The 21,162-nt window shown below is 46.4% G+C and overlaps 2 protein-coding genes across 2 annotated transcripts in view; both read left to right on the plus strand.

Moving 5' to 3' along the window:
* LOC142487974 (uncharacterized) overlaps nt 1–12,255 on the plus strand; it is a 29,200-nt gene extending 16,945 nt beyond the window's left edge. The window contains exons 4-6 of the mRNA XM_075588215.1: nt 4,456–5,706; nt 9,040–9,850; nt 11,708–12,255. Coding sequence (XP_075444330.1) covers nt 4,456–5,706; nt 9,040–9,850; nt 11,708–11,711 — 2,066 coding nt within the window. The 3' untranslated portion in view covers nt 11,712–12,255. The remainder of the gene's footprint in view (nt 1–4,455; nt 5,707–9,039; nt 9,851–11,707) is intronic.
* Nucleotides 1–21,162, plus strand: part of LOC142488293 (uncharacterized) — a 192,641-nt gene that overhangs the window by 69,093 nt on the left and 102,386 nt on the right.

Here is a 21,162-nt window from a genome sequence, read left to right on the forward strand (position 1 = left end):
GGGCAGGCTATGTTTATAAGGGGGCAGGCTGTGTTTATAAGGGGCAGGCTGTGTTTATAAGGAGGCAGGCTGTGTTTATAAGGAGGCAGGCTGTGTTTATAAGGGGGCAGGCTGTGTTTATAAGGGGGCAGGCTGTGTTTATAAGGGGGCAGGCTGTGTTTATAAGGGGGCAGGCTGTGTTTATAAGGGGGCAGGCTGTGTTATGGGGGGGAGCGGTGTTGTCGGGGTAGTTGGGGGTGCCTTTGTTATTGGGGGGCAGCTGTGTTAGGGGATAGCTGTATTATTGGGGTTGCTGGGGGTGTCTGCGTTATTAGGGGTAGCTGGGGGTGTCTGTGTTATTAGGGGATAGCTGGGTGTCTCTGTTATTAGGGGGCAGCTGTGGGTGTTTGCATTATTAAGAGGTAGGTGGAGTTAGTACCTGGCTGAGCCTGGAATCATTGACACGTGCAGGCCGCGCACAGCCCGTGGAGAGGTTGCAGGAAAGGCTGGGGACTCGGAGGCCTGACAGGCCGGGGAGATCTGCACAGAGACCAGGTCACTCATTGCCAGGAGCAGTCTCCTCAGCAACCCTCATACCCTCCCCTTCCTACTCACTGTACCCAGGTCACTGCAACACTGCTTTCGCCCGTCATCTTGCTCTATCCCACCCAGCCCCCATTCAACCTCTTCACTCTCAAAGGCAACTCACCACATCCCTACCTCCAGCTACCATTACACAGAGGTGTGTGTGTGTGTGTCTGTCTGTCTGTGTCTGTGTGTGCCCGTTAGCAAAAAAGCATTGAATAGAAGAAGAAAAAAAAAAAACCTTGCTCAGACTGCGTTATCGGCGGATCCGCATTGTAGCGCATCGCGCTATAACGGGTTGAGCTGTATAGTTCGCAGACACAAGGAGAGCCTGCAAAAAACTCCTGGGTCTATTAAACGAACCCAAAGCATTGATTAAATACTTGCCATTAGTAGGAAATCCAGATTTCCAGTTGGGCAATGAATCTACAATCTTTAGAGAATGGGAATCTATGGGATTATATAAATTACATAAATTCCATAGTATAGAGAGGGGCTCGGGGCTTTCCTTTCAGGAAGCACAGATAGAATGAAATATTTCTGCAAGCAATTTCTTGGCATATATGCAATTTAAACACTATATATTTTCTATCACCAGAGAACAGCTTAATGTCTTTGAACATGGATGTATAGACTGTTACTTAAAACCAGACCCCTTATTTAAATGTAAAATTCACCATGTATATAAACCTCTCACAAATTCAGGGGATCGGAGAATCTGGGAAGCCCTCATATCCAATTAGAGGAGAGATTTCCCAGACCTCCTAGGCTGCAATCCCCCTGTTCTGCGCATGTGAGACCTACGTTCTGCGCAAGCGCAACCTCGGCAAACCCTGTTCTGCGCATGCGCGACCTCAGCAGTCCCCGTTCTGTGCATGCGTAGATATGGTGGCCCCCTTCTCGGTACCGCTGTATGTGCGGAACGCCAAAAAGTGGGGCCCTACTGTACCCCATTTGTTTCATATGAGAGGCTATATAGTATTTTAAAATATTTGAGACTGCCAGACCACCTCCTACTTTAGCAGCAAATATAATTGATCTGGCTATTCTCTGTTATTTATGCTTCCAAATAAATTGCATAATTCGATTTTGGATATCTTTTATAATTGTAAATGGGACAGATATTGGTAATGTCTGAAAATAATACCAAAGTCTAGGGAGAAAATTCATCTTAACCACAGTAATACGCCCTAACCAGGAAATACAATGAGAATCCCAAACTTGCAAATCTTTTTTTTAGCTTTGAAAAAAGGTCCGGATAATTATGCCTCTTTTTCGGTTAGCGTCAAATTTAAAACTTCCAACTTTCCCATATTAACTTTATACCCAGACAGTTCACCAAACCTCTGAATATTGTAAATTCAGGAGGGATGTCAATGGATTAACTATAGAAAAAAAATATCATCTGCGAAAAATGACATTTTATAATACTCATCTTCTTTTATGATCCCTTGTATATTTGGGGAGGCTCTTATAGTAGCTGCGAGAGGCTCGATTGTTAAGGGCACCCCTGTCTCGTACCATTCTTAATTGTTATCAGATTTCCCTCCCCCCCTGGAATCTTCCAAGTGGCTGTCGTTAACAAATAGAGGAGAGGGCCTGTACCCCCTGTAAATTTTTTAAAAAAAAACGGAGATTCCGAATGCCTCTAGCGTTCTATCCAGAAAATCCCACCTTATCCTATCAAGGTTAAAGCAAATGTTTCCCGAGGCTACTGATAGATGCAGGAGGGGATGCGGACAGCTAGGGGATGTAGCGCACATACAGTATGGTGGGTTTGCCCAGTAATGCTGACATACAGGAGGACAGTTTTGAAATTAATAGAAGATGTCGGGAATCAAGGTTCCGCTTGACCCAAATGGAATAATTTTCTGTTAGATATTTTTGTTTTTCCATTTGTATTCTCTTTCTATAGGATGCAATTGAGATAAGCTGTCCTCGAATCGTGGCCTTATGGGCCTCCCATAATATTGCTGTCGATTCTATCGACCCATTATTAATTTATTGGAGTGAGTCTCCAATTTATGTGCTAATTTCCAGGTAATTTAGTAGTGAGCCATTCATTCTCCAGTGGAAGGATTGAATCTTGGCAAATGGGGGGTCAAACAAGATCGCCAAAGGAGCGTGATCCGACCACGTAATAGAGCCTATATCTGAGTGAACCAACACTTCCAGAATATTTGGGGTTGCAAATATATTATCAATTCTAGAGTAGGAGTCGTGTGGGATTGAGTAAAATGAATAATCTCTCTGACCTTTATGTGAGTTGCACCAGGCGTCGAAAAGACCAAACTCTTTAACAATCTAAATTTCTTTGATACACTATGTCATTGAAGAGTTTGGCTGCGCAGGATGAGTGGATTTATCCATATCTGGGTCAGGGACCATATTAAAGTCGCCTCCTAAAATTATTAGCTGTTCTCGAATGTCTCCCAAAGATTCCAATGTTTCCTTTAAAAATTCAATGTATCCCTCATTAGGTGCATATACATTGGCTAGAGTGATATGTAGGCCTGACAGTAGACCGTGGACCATGAGGGACTTCCCTTCTTGGTCTCTCTTGATCTCTAATATCTGGAACGGAATACCATACTTTACCAAATCGCAACCCCTCTTCTTTTGCTTGTAAAGGACGAATAGTGTATAGTGTACATCTCGCTGAAAGTGTTTAGGGGATCCTGAGTGTCAAAGTGCGTCTCTTGCAAAAAAAACAATATCTATTTCCAGATTCCTAAATTCTTTTAGGGCCAATCTATGTTTACCATTACTGTTCAGACCCTTAACATTCATAGATACTACCTTCAATGGCGTTTGACTAGTCATATCCAGTATCGTTGCCCTCTCTCTATTGTGAAAGTTATGCTCCAAAAAACTTGATGGTTGTGGAAAACAGAAGGGGGAACAGGACAAAAAACGGGGGGGGGGGGGAACTTAAACTCCTGCACTGCTTTATCCAAAGCAGACTGGAACATGGACTGCATGTCCTCGAACATAGTCTTTAAATCTTGCCTTGTGATGGCTGTCTCTCTTCTGCCCCCTGCTCCTTCTCAGGGCTCAGTGATGAGCGCTCCCATCCACTCTCCTCACCACCATCTTGTTTTTTCTCTCCTGCAGTCGCAGGGCTCTTTATGCCCAAAATGGGACAAATCCGAGGCGCTCGCCTTCCTATCTTTCCGGAGAGGCGTGTTGGGTGGTTCCCCCGGTGCTCTGCTTCCATTTTTGCCACACTACGAGGTGCCAATCGGAGGCTCTCGTTAAAAACAGGCAGCGGCATGCACGGAGCTCTACAGCAGACGTGCATGCGCTGTGACGTCACGCGCACCCCTGGGTTGGTTTAATTTGATCTAATATTCATTTTATAATCTTCTGTAAAGAGAAAATGTGAAGAAATATGTAAGAAGCTAGACTAGTTGTCCTATCTGTGAGAAATGGCTTCTTACATGTTTCTTTGCATAGTTCTCACAGATCTGACAGCTAATCTAAAGACTTGGAGTCAAAATATTGTATGGCTTTCCATGTATATGATGTAAATATGTCTTCTTTATATCTTCTTTATATGATGGCTTGTTTCAATGTATATGTAAATCTACAATAAAGGATCATATATACATTTTTTTTTTAAAGCACAGGTTGGCTCTGTGTGTGCGTTATACCAGACAGTGAGATAGATAAGTGTAACTGGGTTTTTGCACTCCTGTAACAAGGTAATTATACATCGGGCTTCTCGGGTCCAGCTTTCCACCCTGAGAGTCTTGTAGCTTCATTTTGGCACCTGAGACACATAAGTCACCTTATGTCATCATATAACGCAGCATGTTCATTCTCAGACAGCAGGGGAAGCCCCAAAGTCAGTGGTACGTAACTAATAAGATTTTATCTTTAATTTGACAGGTGAGTATCGGAAGATAAAAGTAGAAGTGGAAGATGCAGCAGAGGATTGCAAACCAGATGTGACTTCATCAGAGAAGAATGAAGAAGGGATGGATTTCAGCAACTCCCTGGTACTGAAGACTGAAAATATGGTGCGGGTGGAAGCAGCCATGGAACGCGAGACTGGTTCAGAGCAGAGACAGATCTTGGGGGAAAAACCTCTTATTTGTGATCTGGTGAAACACCTACGAACCCACACAGGGGAGAAGCCATTTCAGTGCCCCTCTTGCGATAAAAGATTTAAAGAAAGCTCCGCCTTAATCAAACACAAGAGGACGCACAGCATTGACCGGCCATACAGATGCTCAGAGTGCAATAGACGCTTCTTCCGGAATTCTGACCGCATTAAACATATGAGGACACACACAGAAGCTGAAAACCTGCAGTGTCCTGACCGAGAAAAATCTGTGAATAGTAGCTCTGACCCTCTCAGCTCACAAAAGGAGATCCGAGTTGCAGAAACTCCCTATACTTGTGCAGAGTGCAGAAAGGTCTTTAATCAGTTGGCTTCTTTCATAGAACACCAAAAAACTCACTCAGGAAAGAAGCCCCACAAGTGCGCACATTGCGGCAAACTCTTCACTCGGAAATATTATTTAGTGAAGCATTTGAGGTCCCACCCAGGAGAGAGGCCTCATCAGTGTGCAGTATGCAAAAAGGGCTTCATTCAGAAATCTGACCTTGTTACACACCAGAGGATCCATACAGGAGAGCGTCCTTTCCAGTGCTTCCATTGTGAGAAAAGGTTTACACAAAGGTATACTTTGACCACGCACCAGATGACTCACACTGGAGAAAAGCCATATAAGTGCAGTGACTGTGGGGAAGGCTTTACTTGGAGATCAACTTTCATTTCACACCAGAGGATCCATACAGGGGAGCGTCCTTACCAGTGCTTCCATTGTGAGAAAAGGTTTACACAAAGTTATACTTTGACCACGCACCAGATGACTCACACTGGGGAAAAGCCATATAAGTGCAGTGACTGTGGGAAAGGCTTTACTTGGAGATCAACTTTCATTTCACACCAGAGGACACATACAGGGGAGCGTCCTTACCAGTGCTTCCATTGTGAGAAAAGTTTTGCAATAAAGTCTACTTTGAGAACGCACCAGATGACTCACAGTGGGGAAAAGCCATATAAGTGCAGTGACTGTGGGGAAGGCTTTACTCGGAGATCAACTTTCCGTTTTCACCAGAAGATACACACAGGTGAGTGTCCCTATAAATGCTCGTAACAATGTGTTCGGAACGCATGCCTGGTGAAGCATCAGAGAGTGCACACATGGCGGCAGAGTTTGGATTGTAACTCTCTTGGTAATGGTCCCCCCATCTCTGGCCCCCTGTTTGTAGCTCTGCTCCCATTTGCTCAAACTGCAGGAGGAAGGGACCGGGGAGAGGAGGTTGGGGTCCGCAGGGGATGTCTCCCTGTGGTAGAATGCGGGCCACCTGTTTACCCACCAGTGCATTAAATGGACTAATCGAATGACCCTTCTCTTGATTGACCAGCTTTGTTAGCCAATCCGTTAAAGCCAGATAAATAGACTAGTTTAGCCAACTGTATACGACTTGTAGTAGTATAATTAAGAATTTGAATAACAAGTTTTGTTGTGTTAATTACTGCTTTAAACTGTCTGCGCTGGATTATTGATGGATCACATGCATAGGTTGTATGTCACATGCATAGGTTGTATGATATATTATTTATTTTTAACTGGTAGTAATATTTATACTACAATTGGGACTAACTAGTGGAGTGGCTGGTGGGCGGCTGCTCGGCTGGGGGCGGTGCTACTGCTGGACTGGTGTCTGTTCTGAGCTGAAGGAGTCTGACCTGTGGTGGTAGCTGCAGATTCATCTGATCTGAGAATGACTACATTGAGTGACCGACCAATGTCCATCTGGGCTGGGACCTGGCCTGGGCTCTACTGTACTGTCTCATGTCTATTATATTATAGCAGTATGTTAATAACAAAAACACGTTCAGTTTCAAGGGGGGTTAAACATATATATTATTTAGTTTTATCACCCAGCAGAGTGCCACACAGTGCCACCAGCAACCGCACACTCAGGGACACAGTGCCAGCCAGTGCCACCACCAGCAGCACCAGCAACCACACACCCAGGGGCACAGTGCCAGCCAGTGCCACCACCAGCAGCAACCGCACACCCAGGGGCACAGTGCCAGCCAGTGCCACCACCAGCAGCACCAGCAACCACACACCCAGGGGCACAGTGCCAGCCAGTGCCACCACCAGCAGCACCAGCAACCGCACACCCAGGGACACAGTGCCAGCCAGTGCCACCACCAGCAGCAACCACACACCCAGGGACACAGTGCCAGCCAGTGCCACCACCAGCAGCACCAGCAACCACACACCCAGGGGCACAGTGCCAGCCAGTGCCACCACCAGCAGCAACCGCACACCCAGGGACACAGTGCCACCACCAGCAGCACCAGCAACCACACACCCAGGGACACAGTGCCAGCCAGTGCCACCACCAGCAGCACCAGCAACCACACACCCAGGGACACAGTGCCAGCCGGTGCCACCACCAGCAGCAACCGCACACCCAGGGACACAGTGCCAGCCAGTGCCACCACCAGCAGCAACCACACACCCAGGGACACAGTGCCAGCCAGTGCCACCACCACCAGCAGCACCAGCAACCGCACACCCAGGGGCACAGTGCCAGCCAGTGCCACCACCAGCAGCAACCGCACACCCAGGGGCACAGTGCCAGCCAGTGCCACCACCAGCAGCAATAACCGCACACCCAGGGGCACAGTGCCAGCCAGTGCCACCACCAGCAGCAATAACCGCACACCCAGGGGCACTGCGAGAGTGACATATATTATTCACCTTTCTCTCTATATATTATTACTAGGATAATTAGTGAGAGATTGAAGACCTTTCCTCTGTGTATATACCAGTTTACTTGTTATTAGCGTTACCGTTACTACTAATAAATACCACAGTCCGGTGTCTAAACACTACCCCACCCCACTGATTATACCATTACTAGTATAACTAACTGTATGCCACTAGCAGTAGTATCATTAATAAGAATTTGACTAACAAGTTGTGTTAAAATAATTACTTTACACCGTCTGCATTAGGTATCTGACTTGTCGCGTGCATATGATTTTTTTGTTTATATACACATAGTTTGTTTTTTTTGTTTTTTACTACCACTACCAGTAGTATACTACAATTGGTAACCAACTAATGGAGTGGTTTTGTGGCTGAGTAGTGGGCGGCTCGGTGGGCAAAAGAACTGTGCTTCCCCCGCCCCCGCCTAGACTATGAACCCCCACATATTTTGTGTAAATTCTTTATTTCTCCGCTTTTACATTCATCAACATGGTACACTTCAGTTACATAGAGTGGTAACATCCATGTAACATTATAGCACATAGTGGATGTTGAGAACACTTTTCTATTACATGCTTAATAGATAATTCGGGGATAAATAATATTAATAAAGAATACACAATGTAAAAGCTCCAAGCAAACAAAGAAAAACGAAAAAGCATAAGACCTAAAATAACTAAATAAAATCAGTGCAAGTGTGTTTAATTAAACTGTCACACGCTCACGACCTCCCACACCCTATTTTTTTCCAGTAATCAATCATTGTTGCTCATGCTTGTTTCCATAGAGCTGCGATTGATCACCGAGCCGCGTTCAGTAAGTGCTGAACTAAGGATTTCTTTAACCGATACCCATCAATGCCGTCTCTATTGAGGAGAATTATATTCGGGTCCTGGGGTACGACAACACCAGCGATTCCTTGTATGCAATTCATTATCTCGTTCTAATTTGATAACGAAGACTCCCAGCAGATATGCTTAATTGTTCGCTGACCCTCCATAATTTCTCCAGCATAGTCCCGATACATTGGGCTAACTGCTATGAAGCATCGGAGGGGTACAGTACCAACTGTAAAGAAGGTTATATTTGTTTTCCATTATTCTAGTGGACAATGATGAGGATCCTGCAATTGCCCATATTCTGGACCATTCTTCTATAGAAATCTGTTCCCAACTCCTTTCCCACTATTATTAACGGGGTTCTCTATTAAATATGATATATTGCCAGATGAAGAAGAGGGAGTAACAACCTGGTCACTCCTTTGAAGAGCAGGGGGTGGGCGTGATGCTGATTCATCTAGTCAAATATCAGATGTTGTGAATGAGTATTCTGATGATGATGTGAGACACTGTGATATATAAATGTATAACATTGCCCATATATAGTTATGCACTATGAAAAACGTTAATAAATAGAGCTAAAAAAAAACAGAATAGTTGTATTGCACGTGTAGTACATGTTGCTTAGTGCAACTGGGTGTTTGCAGTAATATATCACGCTTCTCAGGTCCAAGTTTCCACACTGAGAATCTTACAGCTTGATTTTGGTGCCTGAGACACATGAGGTGACTTATGTCATCATATAACGCAGCATGTTCATTCTCAGACAACAGGGGAAGCCCCAAAGTCAGTGATACGTAACTGATAGGATTTTATCTTTAATTTGACAGGTGCGTATCGGAAGATAAAAGTAGAAGTGGAAGATGCAGCAGAGGATTGCAAACCAGATGTAACTCCATCAGAGAAGAATGAAGAAGGGACGGATTTCAGCAACTCCCTGGTAGTGAAGACTGAAAATATGGAGCAGGTGGAAGGAGCCATGAAATATGAGGCTGGTTCAAAGCAAAGACAGATCTCGGGGGCACAACGACATACCTGCAGCCACTGTGAGAAAAGCTTTAGTTGCTATGCTTCTGTGGTGAGACACCAAAAGATGTATAATGTGCAAAGTAATCAGTGTTCTCACTGTGAGAAGGCCTTTTTAAGGAAGACAGACCTGAAGAACCACCAGAGAACCCACACTGGAGAGAGGCTGTATCAATGCACAGACTGCGAGAGAAACTTCACAAAATCTTCAGATCTCGTCATCCACCAGAGGATGCACACAGGCGAGAGGCCATACAAGTGCTTGGACTGTCCGAAAAGCTTCCATATGATGAAATTACTGACTCTCCACCGCAGGACACACACAGACGAGAAGTGTCATCACTGCTCCGTGTGTGCGAAAAGCTTTCTCCGGAGGGCTGATCTGCTGAAACACCTTCAGACACACGCGGTGGAGAAGCCATACCAGTGCTCCGTGTGCAATAAAAAGTTTGCAAAAAGCATCAACTTAATCAGACACAAGAGGGCGCAATGCACTGACCGGCCATACAGATGCTCAGAGTGCAGTAGAAGCTTCATCCGTAATTTTCACCTCATTAACCATATGAAGACACACAAGAAGATGGAAACTTCCAACGTGCTGACCCAGAAAAATCTGTGAGTAGTAACTCTGACACACGAACAAACCCACTCAGGACCGACGCCTCACAAGTGCGCACATTGCGGCAAAAACTTCACTCAGAATTCCCATTTAATGAAGCATTTGAGGACCCACACAGGAGAGAGGCCTTATCAGTGTGCAGCATGCGAAAAGGGCTTCATTTGGAAATTGGACCTGGTTATACACCAGAGTAGGGGTGTACAAACTGAGGGGCACGAGATTTTGTAGGGGGGGGGGGGGCGCAGTGACACAGGCGGGGGGAGATGATGTTATGTGGCGGCAGGAGGCTGCCAGAGTGAAGCAGAGGAGCAGCCGGCAGAAGTTAGGAGTTGGGGAGAGAGACTCTTATACTACTATACTTATTTAAAAACACACCTATTCAAAATCACATGACTTTTTTTTTTAAATGAATTAAATCAGGCATGGGGAACTAATATCACCAGTAAAAGGGGGGCTTGGTGTAAATGGCTTGCTCACTCCTGCACCAGAGGACACATAAAGGTGGGCGCCCTTACCAGTGCTTCCATTGAGAGAAAAGGTTTGCACAGAGGTCTGATTTAACCAAGCACCAGATGACTCACACTGGGGAAAATCCATATAAGTGCGGTGACTGTGGGAAAGGCTTTACTCAGAAGTCAAATGTAATATTACACCACAGGATACACACAGGCGAGCGGCCCTATAAATCCTCACAATGTGACAGAGGGTTTGTTCAGAACGCAGAACTGGCGAAGCATCAGAAAGGGCACATGACAGCAAAGCTTGAGCTTAAAAGACAATTCGGGGATAAATAATATTAATAAAGAATACACAATATAAAAGCTCCAAGCAAACAAAGAAAAATGAAAACGCATAAGACCTAAAATAACGAAATAAAATCAGTGCAACTATGTTTAATTAAACTCACACGCTCACGACCTCCCACACCCTATTTTTTTCCAGTAATCCATCATTGTTGCTCATGCTTGTTTCCATAGCGCTGCGATTGATCACCGAGCCGCGTTCAGTAAGTGCTGAACTAAGGATTTCTTTAACCGATACCCATCAATGCCGTCTCTATTGGGGAGAATTATACTCGGGTCCTGGGGTACGACAACACCAGCGATTCCTTGTATGCAATTCATTATCTCGTTCTAATTTGATAACGAAGACTCCCAGCAGATATGCTTAATTGTTTGCTGACCCTCCATAATTTCTCCAGCATAGTCCCGATACATTGGGGTAACTGCTATGAAGCATCGGAGGGGTATAGTACCAACTGTAAAGAAGGTTATATTTGTTTTCCATTATTCTAGTGGACAATGATGAGGATCCTGCAATTGCCCATATTCTGGACCATTCTTCTATAGAAATCTGTTCCCAACTTCCTTTCCCACTCCCAAGCAAAGCCCGGGTTATTAACAGGGTTCTCCTCTATTAAATATGATATATTGGCAGATGAAGAAGAGGGAGTCACAGGGACAATAACAAGGTCACTCCTCTAGTCATATCAGATGTTGTGAATGAGGATACTGATGATGATGTGACACACTGATTTTGAAATTGATACGAACTTTGCCCATATATAGTTATGCACAATGAATATAATAGAGCTAAAAAAACAAACAAAAAACAGAATAGTTGTATTGCATCAGTGTAGTAAATGTTGCTTAGTGCACTAACATGATAATTATACATCAGACATCTTGGGTCCAAGTTTCCACCCTGAGAATCTTACAGCTTAATTTTGGTGCCTGAGACACATAAGGTGACTTATGTCATCATATAACGCAGCATATTCATTCTCAGACAGCAGGGGAAGCCCCAAAGTCAGTGATATGTAACTAATAGGATTTTATCTTTTAATTTGACAGGTGAGAATCGGAAGAAGGTAGAAGTGGAAGATGCAGCAGAGGATTGCAAACCAGATGTGACTCCATCAGAGGCTGGTTCAGAACACAGACAGATCTCAGGAAGAAAGTGTTATACCTGCAGCCACTGTGGGAAAAGCTTTAGTTGCTATGCTTCTGTGGTGAGACACCAAAGGATGTATAAGGTGCAAAAGCCTCATCAGTGTACTCACTGTGAGAAGACCTTTATAAATAGGAGAGACCTGAAGAACCACCAGAGAACCCACACTGGAGAGAGGCTGTATCAATGCACAGACTGTGAGAGAAACATCAGAAAACCTTCAGCTCTCATCATCCACCAGAGGATGCACACAGGCGAGAGGCCATACAAGTGCTTGGACTGTCCAAAAAGCTTCAATCAGAGTTCAGCACTGAATCAGCATCGCAAGACACACACAGGCGAGAGGCCTGATCACTGCTCCGTGTGTGCGAAAAGCTTTATCCAGAACTCTGATCTGGTGAAACACCTGCAGACACACACTGGGGAGAAGCCATTCCAGTGCCCCTCGTGCGATTAAAGGTTTGCAAAAAGCTCCACCATAATCAGACACAAGAGGGCGCAATGCACTGACCGGCCATACAGATGCTCAGAGTGCAGTAGAAGTTTCATCCAGAGTTCTGACCTCATTAAACAGATGAGGACACACAAGAAGATTGAAACTTCCTGTGTGCTGACCCAGAAAATCTGTGAATAGTAGCTCTGACCCTCTCAGCTCACAAAAGGAGATGATCCGAGTTGCAGAAACTCCCTATACTTGTGCAGAGTGCGGAAAGGCCTTTAATCAGTTGGCTTCTTTCATAGAACACCAGCAAACCCACTCAGGACAGAGGCCTCACCAGTGCGCACATTGCAGCAAAAATTTCACTCAGAATTCCGATTTAGTGAAGCATTTGAGGACCCACACAGAAGAGAGGCCTTATCAGTGTGCAGCATGCGAAAAGGTCTTCATTCAGAAATCTGACCATGTTCTACACCAGAGATGGGGTGTACGCCCCCATAGGGGTGATGCATAATTTAGTACGGGGGCCCAGTGAGACAAGCGGGGGTAGATGTTGGTACATAGCGTCAGGAGACCACAAGAGTGAAACAGAGGAGAAGCCGGCAGAGGAGTTAGAAGTTGCATGGAGGCGGTCCAGGGGTCCGACCCGGAAGTCTCTCTTCCGGTGTCTATTCTGCTACAGCACACTCCTCTTCGACCCCCTGCTCTGCCTCCGTGCAACTCGTAACTCCTCTGCTGGCCCGCAATGTACCCTCATCTCCCCCTGCCTGCCTCTATCACCACCCTGGAGATGGGCAAGAGGGGGAGAGAGCTGATGAGATGAGGGGGAGACAACTAATGAAGGGGAGACATGAGATGAGTGGGAGAAAAAAATTGCATTCAGTATTATCTTATACTACTATACTGATTTATTTAAAAACAAACATATAACATTTATCATGCTTTACTGTTTTAAACATTTTATACCGATTAATAAAAAATAAAAAAAAAGTAATGTGATTTGAATTACATGAGGCATGGGGAACTAATATCACGGCTGAAAAGGGGGGCTTGGTGTAAATAGCTTGCTAACCCCTGCACCAGAGGGCACATACAGGTGAGCGTCCTTACAAGTGCTTCCATTGTGAGAAAAGGTTTGCACAGAGGTCTGATTTAACCAGGCACCAGATGACTCACACTGGGGAAAAACCATATAAATGAGGTGACTGTGGGAAAGGCTTTACTCGGACATCACATTTAATATTACACACAGGCGAGCGGCCCTATAAATGCTCACAATGTGACACAGGGTTTGTTCAGAACGCAGACCTGGCGAAGCATCAGAGATTACACATGACAGCAAAGCTTGGATTCTAACCCTCTTGGTAATGGTCCTCCCATCTCTGGTCCTCCCCCCTCTATCCTTTCCCTCTCCACCTGGACACTGAACACAGTCTGGTGAAGGAGCTGCTGCCCCCGGGGTCTACCGGGCGATCATCACACTGGGTCCAGAGAGTGCACACAAGACAGCAAAGCTTGGATTCTAACCCTCTTTGTAATGATCCCCCACATTTATGGCCCCTTGTTCATAGCGCTGCCCCCATTTGCTCAAGCTGCAGGAGCAATGGACCAGGGAGAGAAGGTTGGGGGTCCCTGTGGTCGGGGGGATGTCCCTGTGGCACAATGCGGGCCGCCTCTTTCCCACCAGTGCCTTAAATGGACTAATCGAATTACCGTTCTCATTGGCTGACAAACCCGGTCAATCAGTTTAAGCCAGATAAAATAGACTAGTATACCCAACTGTATATGACTAGTAGTAGTATAATTAAGAATGTCAATAAAAAGTTATTCTGTTTATTACTACTTTACACCGTCTGTGTTAGATTGACTGGTCACGTGCATAGGTAATCTATATGTACATGTAAAAATGTCTGTCATGGAACGCCAGGACTCTTAACACCTTTTAAAACCTTCTGGGATAATTTACACTAGCAAAGACAAAGTTATTAAATAAAATGGGGTTTATTCATGCAAACATACAACAAAATACACAGGTAAATACACATCACACTGGGGGACTTGGGGGGAGACACTAACATACCTAGGTGCTTCAGCAAAAGGCTTACCCTGAGCCTTCTGGTTCCAGCCGCCATAAGATTCTAGCTTTCCCTGCTGGCTGGGATTCTCCAGTGCTTCTCTGCTGGTATGTAGCTCACCCAGAAGGACCTTTGAACAGCCCGCCAGCAGGCCCACACAGGCTTATATAGTGCCTCTCTACTTGTATCTTCAAATCATCAAAACAAAGGGACTTATCTGCTACACTGCTCTCACTTATATAGGGCTTGCTGCACATTTATTACATTTACGGGTCTGCCAGCCAATTAGAGCATGGATTATGATTGTGCAGCCAATGGGAATCGTGCCTATGAGTTTGAAACCCATCAGCCATTTTCCTGGCTAGCCCCATACCCTCTGTGGTCCTGGCACCTCTGAGTCTAGATGAAACAAAAGGCTCTCTCTGAAGATAGCAACTCCACAGCCCTTCTCCCTCACCATGTGCCACAAGCCTGCATGTCTTTGCAATTAACACAGGGAATCCCATTACTTGGGTTGGTTGCATTGGAATGCTAATCCACATCTGGCTGTATAGACATTTATACATAATGTATAAGACACAATACACTATCTTAACTTATATCTTGGGAAATCGTATACCTATAAGGGAACTGCGTCTGGGGACACTGTATAGCCCCAGTGTAATTCTCGTGTATCTGCAAATAGTGCCTGCACACCGGGGAGAATTAGGGGACTACCAATAACTCGGCTCCCCGAACTCCTGCAAGCAAAAAGAATACATTTTTGCTGAAATATCCCACCTAAAACTTACCCTCCTGAGGTCTCATGTCCTAGGATGCCGGGAACCCCAAAAGCCCCATAACAGGTCAGGTTTTTGCTATACTTTACATGGGACTTCCATAGCCCACACCGTTCTTGTGAACAGACAGGTACCCGCAAATTATACACTATTTGCAGATAACATGGTACTACCGGCTACTCTGGGCAGCAACACATTACAGTTTTTTTTAACCCTAGTTGCTCCCCTATATCTACCCTTAATCTCCTGCTCCCAAAGTCCCTGTCCTGTAGCTATTTCCTAACAGTGATCCTAACTATACCTGGCATCCCTTGCTTACATTCCTGCAGGGGATCGTAAAATCAAAACAGAAATATAATTAGAGCCCTATACAAAACTCCCACAGCAGTCGTGAAACTCCCAGGAAGAGACTCAAACCCCATAAAAATCACTAATGGCACTCGACAAGGATGCCCCCTATCTCCGCTTCTATTCGCCCTCTCCATAGAACCCCTGGCAACGACAATTAGAGACGAAAAGAATATCAAAGGTATTGAAATTGGAGAGACAAATTACAAAATATCCCTGTTTGCCGACGACATTATTCTAACCCTGCCCAACCCATTGATGTCCCTCCCGAACTTACAATCCCAATTAGACCAATTTAGTAAAATTTCAGGATATAAAATTAACACGGACAAGTCGGAGGCACTGAATCTTTCATTAACGGCATCAGAAGTTAAGTTGCTACAGGCAAACTTCAATTATAAATGGAGCTCGATAAAAATTAAATATCTGGGAATACAGATAACGAGCTCTTTTAAGACCCTATACCAATACAATTATCCCCCCCTCTTCGAAAAGATTAGAAAAGATCTTCAGAGCTGGAACGAAAATCAGATCTCTTGGCTAGGAAGAATAGCCACAGTTAAAATGAATATCCTGCCAAGACTCCTATATTATTTCCAGACGCTACCAATAGACATTCTATCAGCAGAACTTAAAAATATCCAGAATAGAATTTTTCAATTCATCTGGAAAAACAAAAGACCAAGGGTTGCAAGAACAATTTTACTAGCTCCAAAAGATTGCGGAGGTTTGGAAGTCCCGGATATTACTAAATACTATTTGGTGGCCCAACTAAAACAAGTAATAATGTGGAACAGCGACCCAACTACAAGTTGTTGGCTCGGGATTGAGTCTACCTATACAGGACCCCTTTCTCTGCCGGTAACCCTTTGGACCGGGGGGGGGGGGGGGAGAAAGGGGAAGAAAGAGCCTAGCAGATAAATTAAAACTGCGAGCAATGAGGTGTACATGGAAGGTATGGACTAGAAACAAGGAGAAATATCATTTGGCATCTTCACCCACTCTAATGACCCCCAAATTTAGCAATCCTGAGTTTATCCCAGGCTGCCTCCCAAAGGGACTTAGTAAATATAAAGAGCTAGGGTTGGTAATAGCTGATGATTTTGTATCCAAAGATAAGATTCTTGCACTCCCAGATTTGGAGAAAAAACATAAAATTACAAACTTACCGGTATTTGGTTACTTACAAATTCGACATTACCTACAAACAGTCTCAAAAGACTCAGTGTTTTCGGCTATGACAAAATTTGAGAGATTATGCAGCAGAGGCTATTATTGCAAAGGTCTGATTTCTGAGGTATATCTGGGCCTGGCGTCAACTGCGGCACAATCTAAGCATAGCTACATGCTAAAATGGACAGAAGACTTAAACCTAGAATTAGACAGAGACGACTGGGAGGATATCTGGGAAGCGGCCTCTAAAACATCAATCTGCACAACTATAAAAGAAAACATATACAAAATTCTATTTCATTGGTACCTAACCCCAAATAGGTTGAGCCAGATTTTCCCCGGGTCCTCAGATTTGTGTTGGAGAGGATGCGGGCAAAAAGGAGAGATGGCTCATATCTGGTGGAATTGCCCAAAAATTCAGGGGTTCTGGATCATGATGCAAATAATGATACGAGTGCTCCTGCGGCTAGAGATAGAGGTGGACCCACTGGTCATGGTGCTGGCTACACCAATAGAGGACCTACAACCCCAAGAGAACTCACTGCAGCTCGCTGCTCGGTAGCTGCGGCATGGAAAAAAATAAACGCCCCCTCCAAGCAGACAGTACTGAGACGTGTCAGGGAAATAAGATTAATGGAACTCCTCTCGGCACAGCTGGGTCAAAAGGTTGATAAATTCCATAAGGTTTGGTCAGTATCGCCAGACAACTAAAAATAAAAAATAGGGGCCATACAAGACTGGAGTTAATAAGTCATCCCCCCTCCCCACCCCTCTCCTCACATTTCTCCTCAACCCCCCCGCCCCCCACTCCCTCTTCTTTCTTGCTTTTCTCTCCACTATCCTTGATTTTCTCAGAGAGAGATGTCTGGAAGCGCCTGCTTCCTCAATAGGTTGTTAACATTTAAAAAAAAAAAAATAACAACAAATGTTTTGTAGAATTTAACGGATGTAAGTTAATTTAAAGAAAAGAAGACAACAAGAGTATTATTTATGTTGTAATATAATGTTTAATATTTTTTCTTTTTACACACTGTGAAGTTGTAACAGAGGTATATTAAAATTTGTTATATGATGTCATTCTCTCAAAAAACAATTTAAAAAAATTGAAACAAAAAGAAGTACAAACAAATATAAAATCAGTTGCAGACTGCTGCAATGACTACCTGTGAACAAAACCACAAAGGGGGGACAGATGCTAACCGTGAGCTAAAGAAGCGGGTGGCCAAGGAAGGTGCTGTTGTTAGTGTCCGGACTGCACCGTCGCTTGGTAGATCTCTCCTCCGCTTGAGCTTCCCGGTTCCACTGTCCCGGCCAATGAGTGTGTGTGCTGGAACAGCCTCACGTCACCTCAACGCATTTCGCAACTGCGTGCTTCATCAGGTTCCTACTACTACTAATAGATATATTGTGATATGAAGACCTCTGAATCAGAAATACTGATTCAAACAGAGTTCCTGATTTATGATTAACTTTGTGGATTTCAGGGATTGTGCAAACCTTCAGTTTTAAAGAGATTTAAAATGTGAATAGGAATTCCAAGTCAGCCTAAGGCTAGTACTAAAGTCGAGACTGGGGAGAAGCAGATTGAAAAGAATTAAATGTCAGTTCTAGAGAAAGGAAAGTACACCACTGCCAGTTTCTCTTATACCACTAAAGTCATATGCAAAATGCACATCATTCTTGTTACATTCAGCAATGATGAATGCGGAACAGACATTGGCATTGATATTAGAAGACTCTGAAGAGCTGTTAAGAGCCAGGTGAAGAAGACAGAGAATTTCAGGGACAGAGCAGGTGGTGGACGTGATGTGGATTCATCTATTGAAATATTACTTGTGAATGAGGATTCTGATGGTACTGTTTTGTAGTGGTGTTTAACAGCCAATGAGAGAGAATAACATTTTGTACATTGCCCTTACCCTAACTCCATTTTCAGTGCCCAGCGCTCAACACTGAACTTGCAACACTGCCAAGTCTCCTCTGCTATTTATATTCGCTCTAACCTCACATCTTTCTAAACAAGACATTTCTTTCCACAAGCCTTATGTCACTCACACCATTCATATTTCCCCATCTGTCCTTCCTTCTCCACTTCTCAGTTCACATGAACTGCTTTCCTATCTGTGCCCTTTGGTTCCACTCAGCTATACCCCCTGCTCTACCCACCCCCCCTACAAATTCTCCTCTTGCACCCACATTCTTTCTTTGCATCTCCCAATCCTGGTCCCTGCCTTATTTCTACATGCTCTCATCCTCACCTCTCACATGCAACTTCTTCTCCTTGTGGCGTAAACCCCTCTAACCTCATATGCATCCCCTCTCTCCTGTGCCCTTTGGAATGCACACTTCTTTTCTAACAAATACATATCTGTACATCAAGCATGTCAAACTAACGACCCACGGGCCGCATGCAGCCCACAACAAATATCTTTGCGGACCAGCCAATGTGTCCCGGTTACGTCAGCGGTGAGGAGGATGCGGCAGCTGGTAAGTATTCTCTGTGTTCAGTAGAATGAGTGAATGCTGCCGTGAAGATTGGATGAAGGGCCGCATGGGTTTGAATGAAGGAGGCGGAGCTTAGAATGCTTGCTGGGACGCAGGGGATTGGTCGCAGGCAGGTCAGAGGAAGCGGGGGCAGGGCTTCTGCTTTGTGCAGAGCACACGGTGAGTGTGTGTGTATGTCTTCCCGCTCCTGGCTCCTCTGCCTGCTGCTCGGTGTCCCCCACCGGGCGGGCAGCCACAGGGACCCAGTCAGAGCGGGGGGTTGCCCCCCCTGGCGCTCTCTGCCCCCCTGGTGCTCCCTTTCCCCCCCCCCCCCTGGTGCTCCCTTTGACCCCCCCCCTGGTGCTCCCTTTGCCCCCCCTGGTGCTCCCTTTGCCCCACCTGGCGCACCCTTTGCCCCCAGTCCCCTTGGTGCGTGAGATGGGCGTGGGGGCGGGCAGTGGTGGTGCAGAGGGAGGCAGGGAGCCACCTGCTCAGATCGCAGGCCTTTCCTCTCTCCCTCGCCCCCCCCCCCCCCTCCAGTCACTCACATCTGTCGCTGCCTCTGTACTCCACTTTGTGTGTGGGGTGTGTGTGTGAGGGGGGGTTTGTGTGTGGGGGGGGATATGGGGGGGTGAGTGGGGTGTGTGTGTGTCGGTGTGTGGGGGGTGTGTGTGTGGTGGGTGTGTGGGGAGGGGGAGTGGGGGAGGGGAGAGTGTGTGTGGGGGGGGAGAGTGTGTGGGGGGGAGAGTGTGTGGGGGGGAGAGTGTGTGTGGGGGGATGTGGGGTGGGGGAGTGGGAGTGTGCGTGGGGGGGAGTGTGTGTTGGGGGGAGTGTGTGTGGGGGGGAGTGTGTGTGTGGGGGGAGTGTGTGTGGGGGGGAGTGTGTGTGGGTGGAGTGTGTGTGTGGGGAGGAGTGTGTGTGGGGAGGAGTGTGTGTGGGGGGGAGTGTGTGTGAGGGGAGAGTGTGTGTGTGCAGGGGGAGTGTGTGTGTGGGGGGGTGTATGGCAGGGAGTGTGTGTGTGGGGGGGAGAGTGTGTGTGTGGGGGGGGAGTGTGTGTGGGGGGGGAGTGTGTGTGTGGGGGGGTTGGAGAGTGTGTGGGGGGGGTGTGTGTGTGGGGGGGGGAGAGTGTGTGTGTGTGGGGGGGAGAGTGTGTGTGTGGGGAGGAAGAGTGTGTGTGTGGGGGGGAGTGTGTGTGTGTATCAATGGCTGTGTGTGTGTATCAGTGGCTGTGTGTGTGTGTGTGTGTGTATCAGTGTGTGTGTGTAGGGGGGGAGTGTGTGTGTGGGGGGGAGAGCATGTGTGTGGGGGGGGAGAGTGTGTATGTGGGGGGGAGAGTGTGTGAGGGGTGTGTGTGTGTAGGGGGGAGTGTGTGTGGGGGGGAGTGTGTGTGGGGTGGGAGAGTGTGTGTTTGGGGGGAGTGTGTGTGTGGGGGGGAGTGTGTGTGTGTGGGGGGGGGTGAGAGTGTGTGTGGGCGGGGGGAGAGTGTGTGTGTGTCAGGGGGAGAGTGTGTGTGTCAGGGGGAGAGTGTGTGCGTGGGGGGGAGAGTGTGTGTGGGGGGGATAGTGTGTGTGTGGAGGGGAGAGTTTGTGTTTGGGGTGGAGTGTGTGATTGTGGGGGGTGTGTGTGGGGGGGAGTGTGTGTGTGGGGGGGAGTGTGTGTGTTGGGGAGGAGAGTATGTGTGGGGGGGAGAGTGTGTGTGTGGGGGGGGGGGGAGAGTGTGTGTTGTGGGGGGGGAGAGTGTGTTTGGGGGGGTTGGAGTGTGTGTGTGTGGGGGGGAGAGTGTGTGTGGGGGGGAGAGTGTGTGTGGGGGGGGGGAAGAGTGTGTGTGTGGGGGGGGGGAGAGTGTGTGTGTGGGGGGGGGGAGAGTGTGTGTGTGGGGGGGGGGGGGGTATGGAGGGGAGTGTGTGTGTGGGGGTGTGTGTGTGTGTGGGGGGTGAGTGTGTGTGTGTATCAATGGCTGTGTGTGTGTGTGTGTGTGTGTGTGTGTGTGTGTGTGTGTGTGTGTGTGTATCAGTGGCTGTGTGTGTGTATCAGTGGCTGTGTGTGTATCAGTGGCTGTG

Source organism: Ascaphus truei, chromosome 2, assembly GCF_040206685.1.
Source record: "Ascaphus truei isolate aAscTru1 chromosome 2, aAscTru1.hap1, whole genome shotgun sequence".
Taxonomy (NCBI): domain Eukaryota; kingdom Metazoa; phylum Chordata; class Amphibia; order Anura; family Ascaphidae; genus Ascaphus; species Ascaphus truei.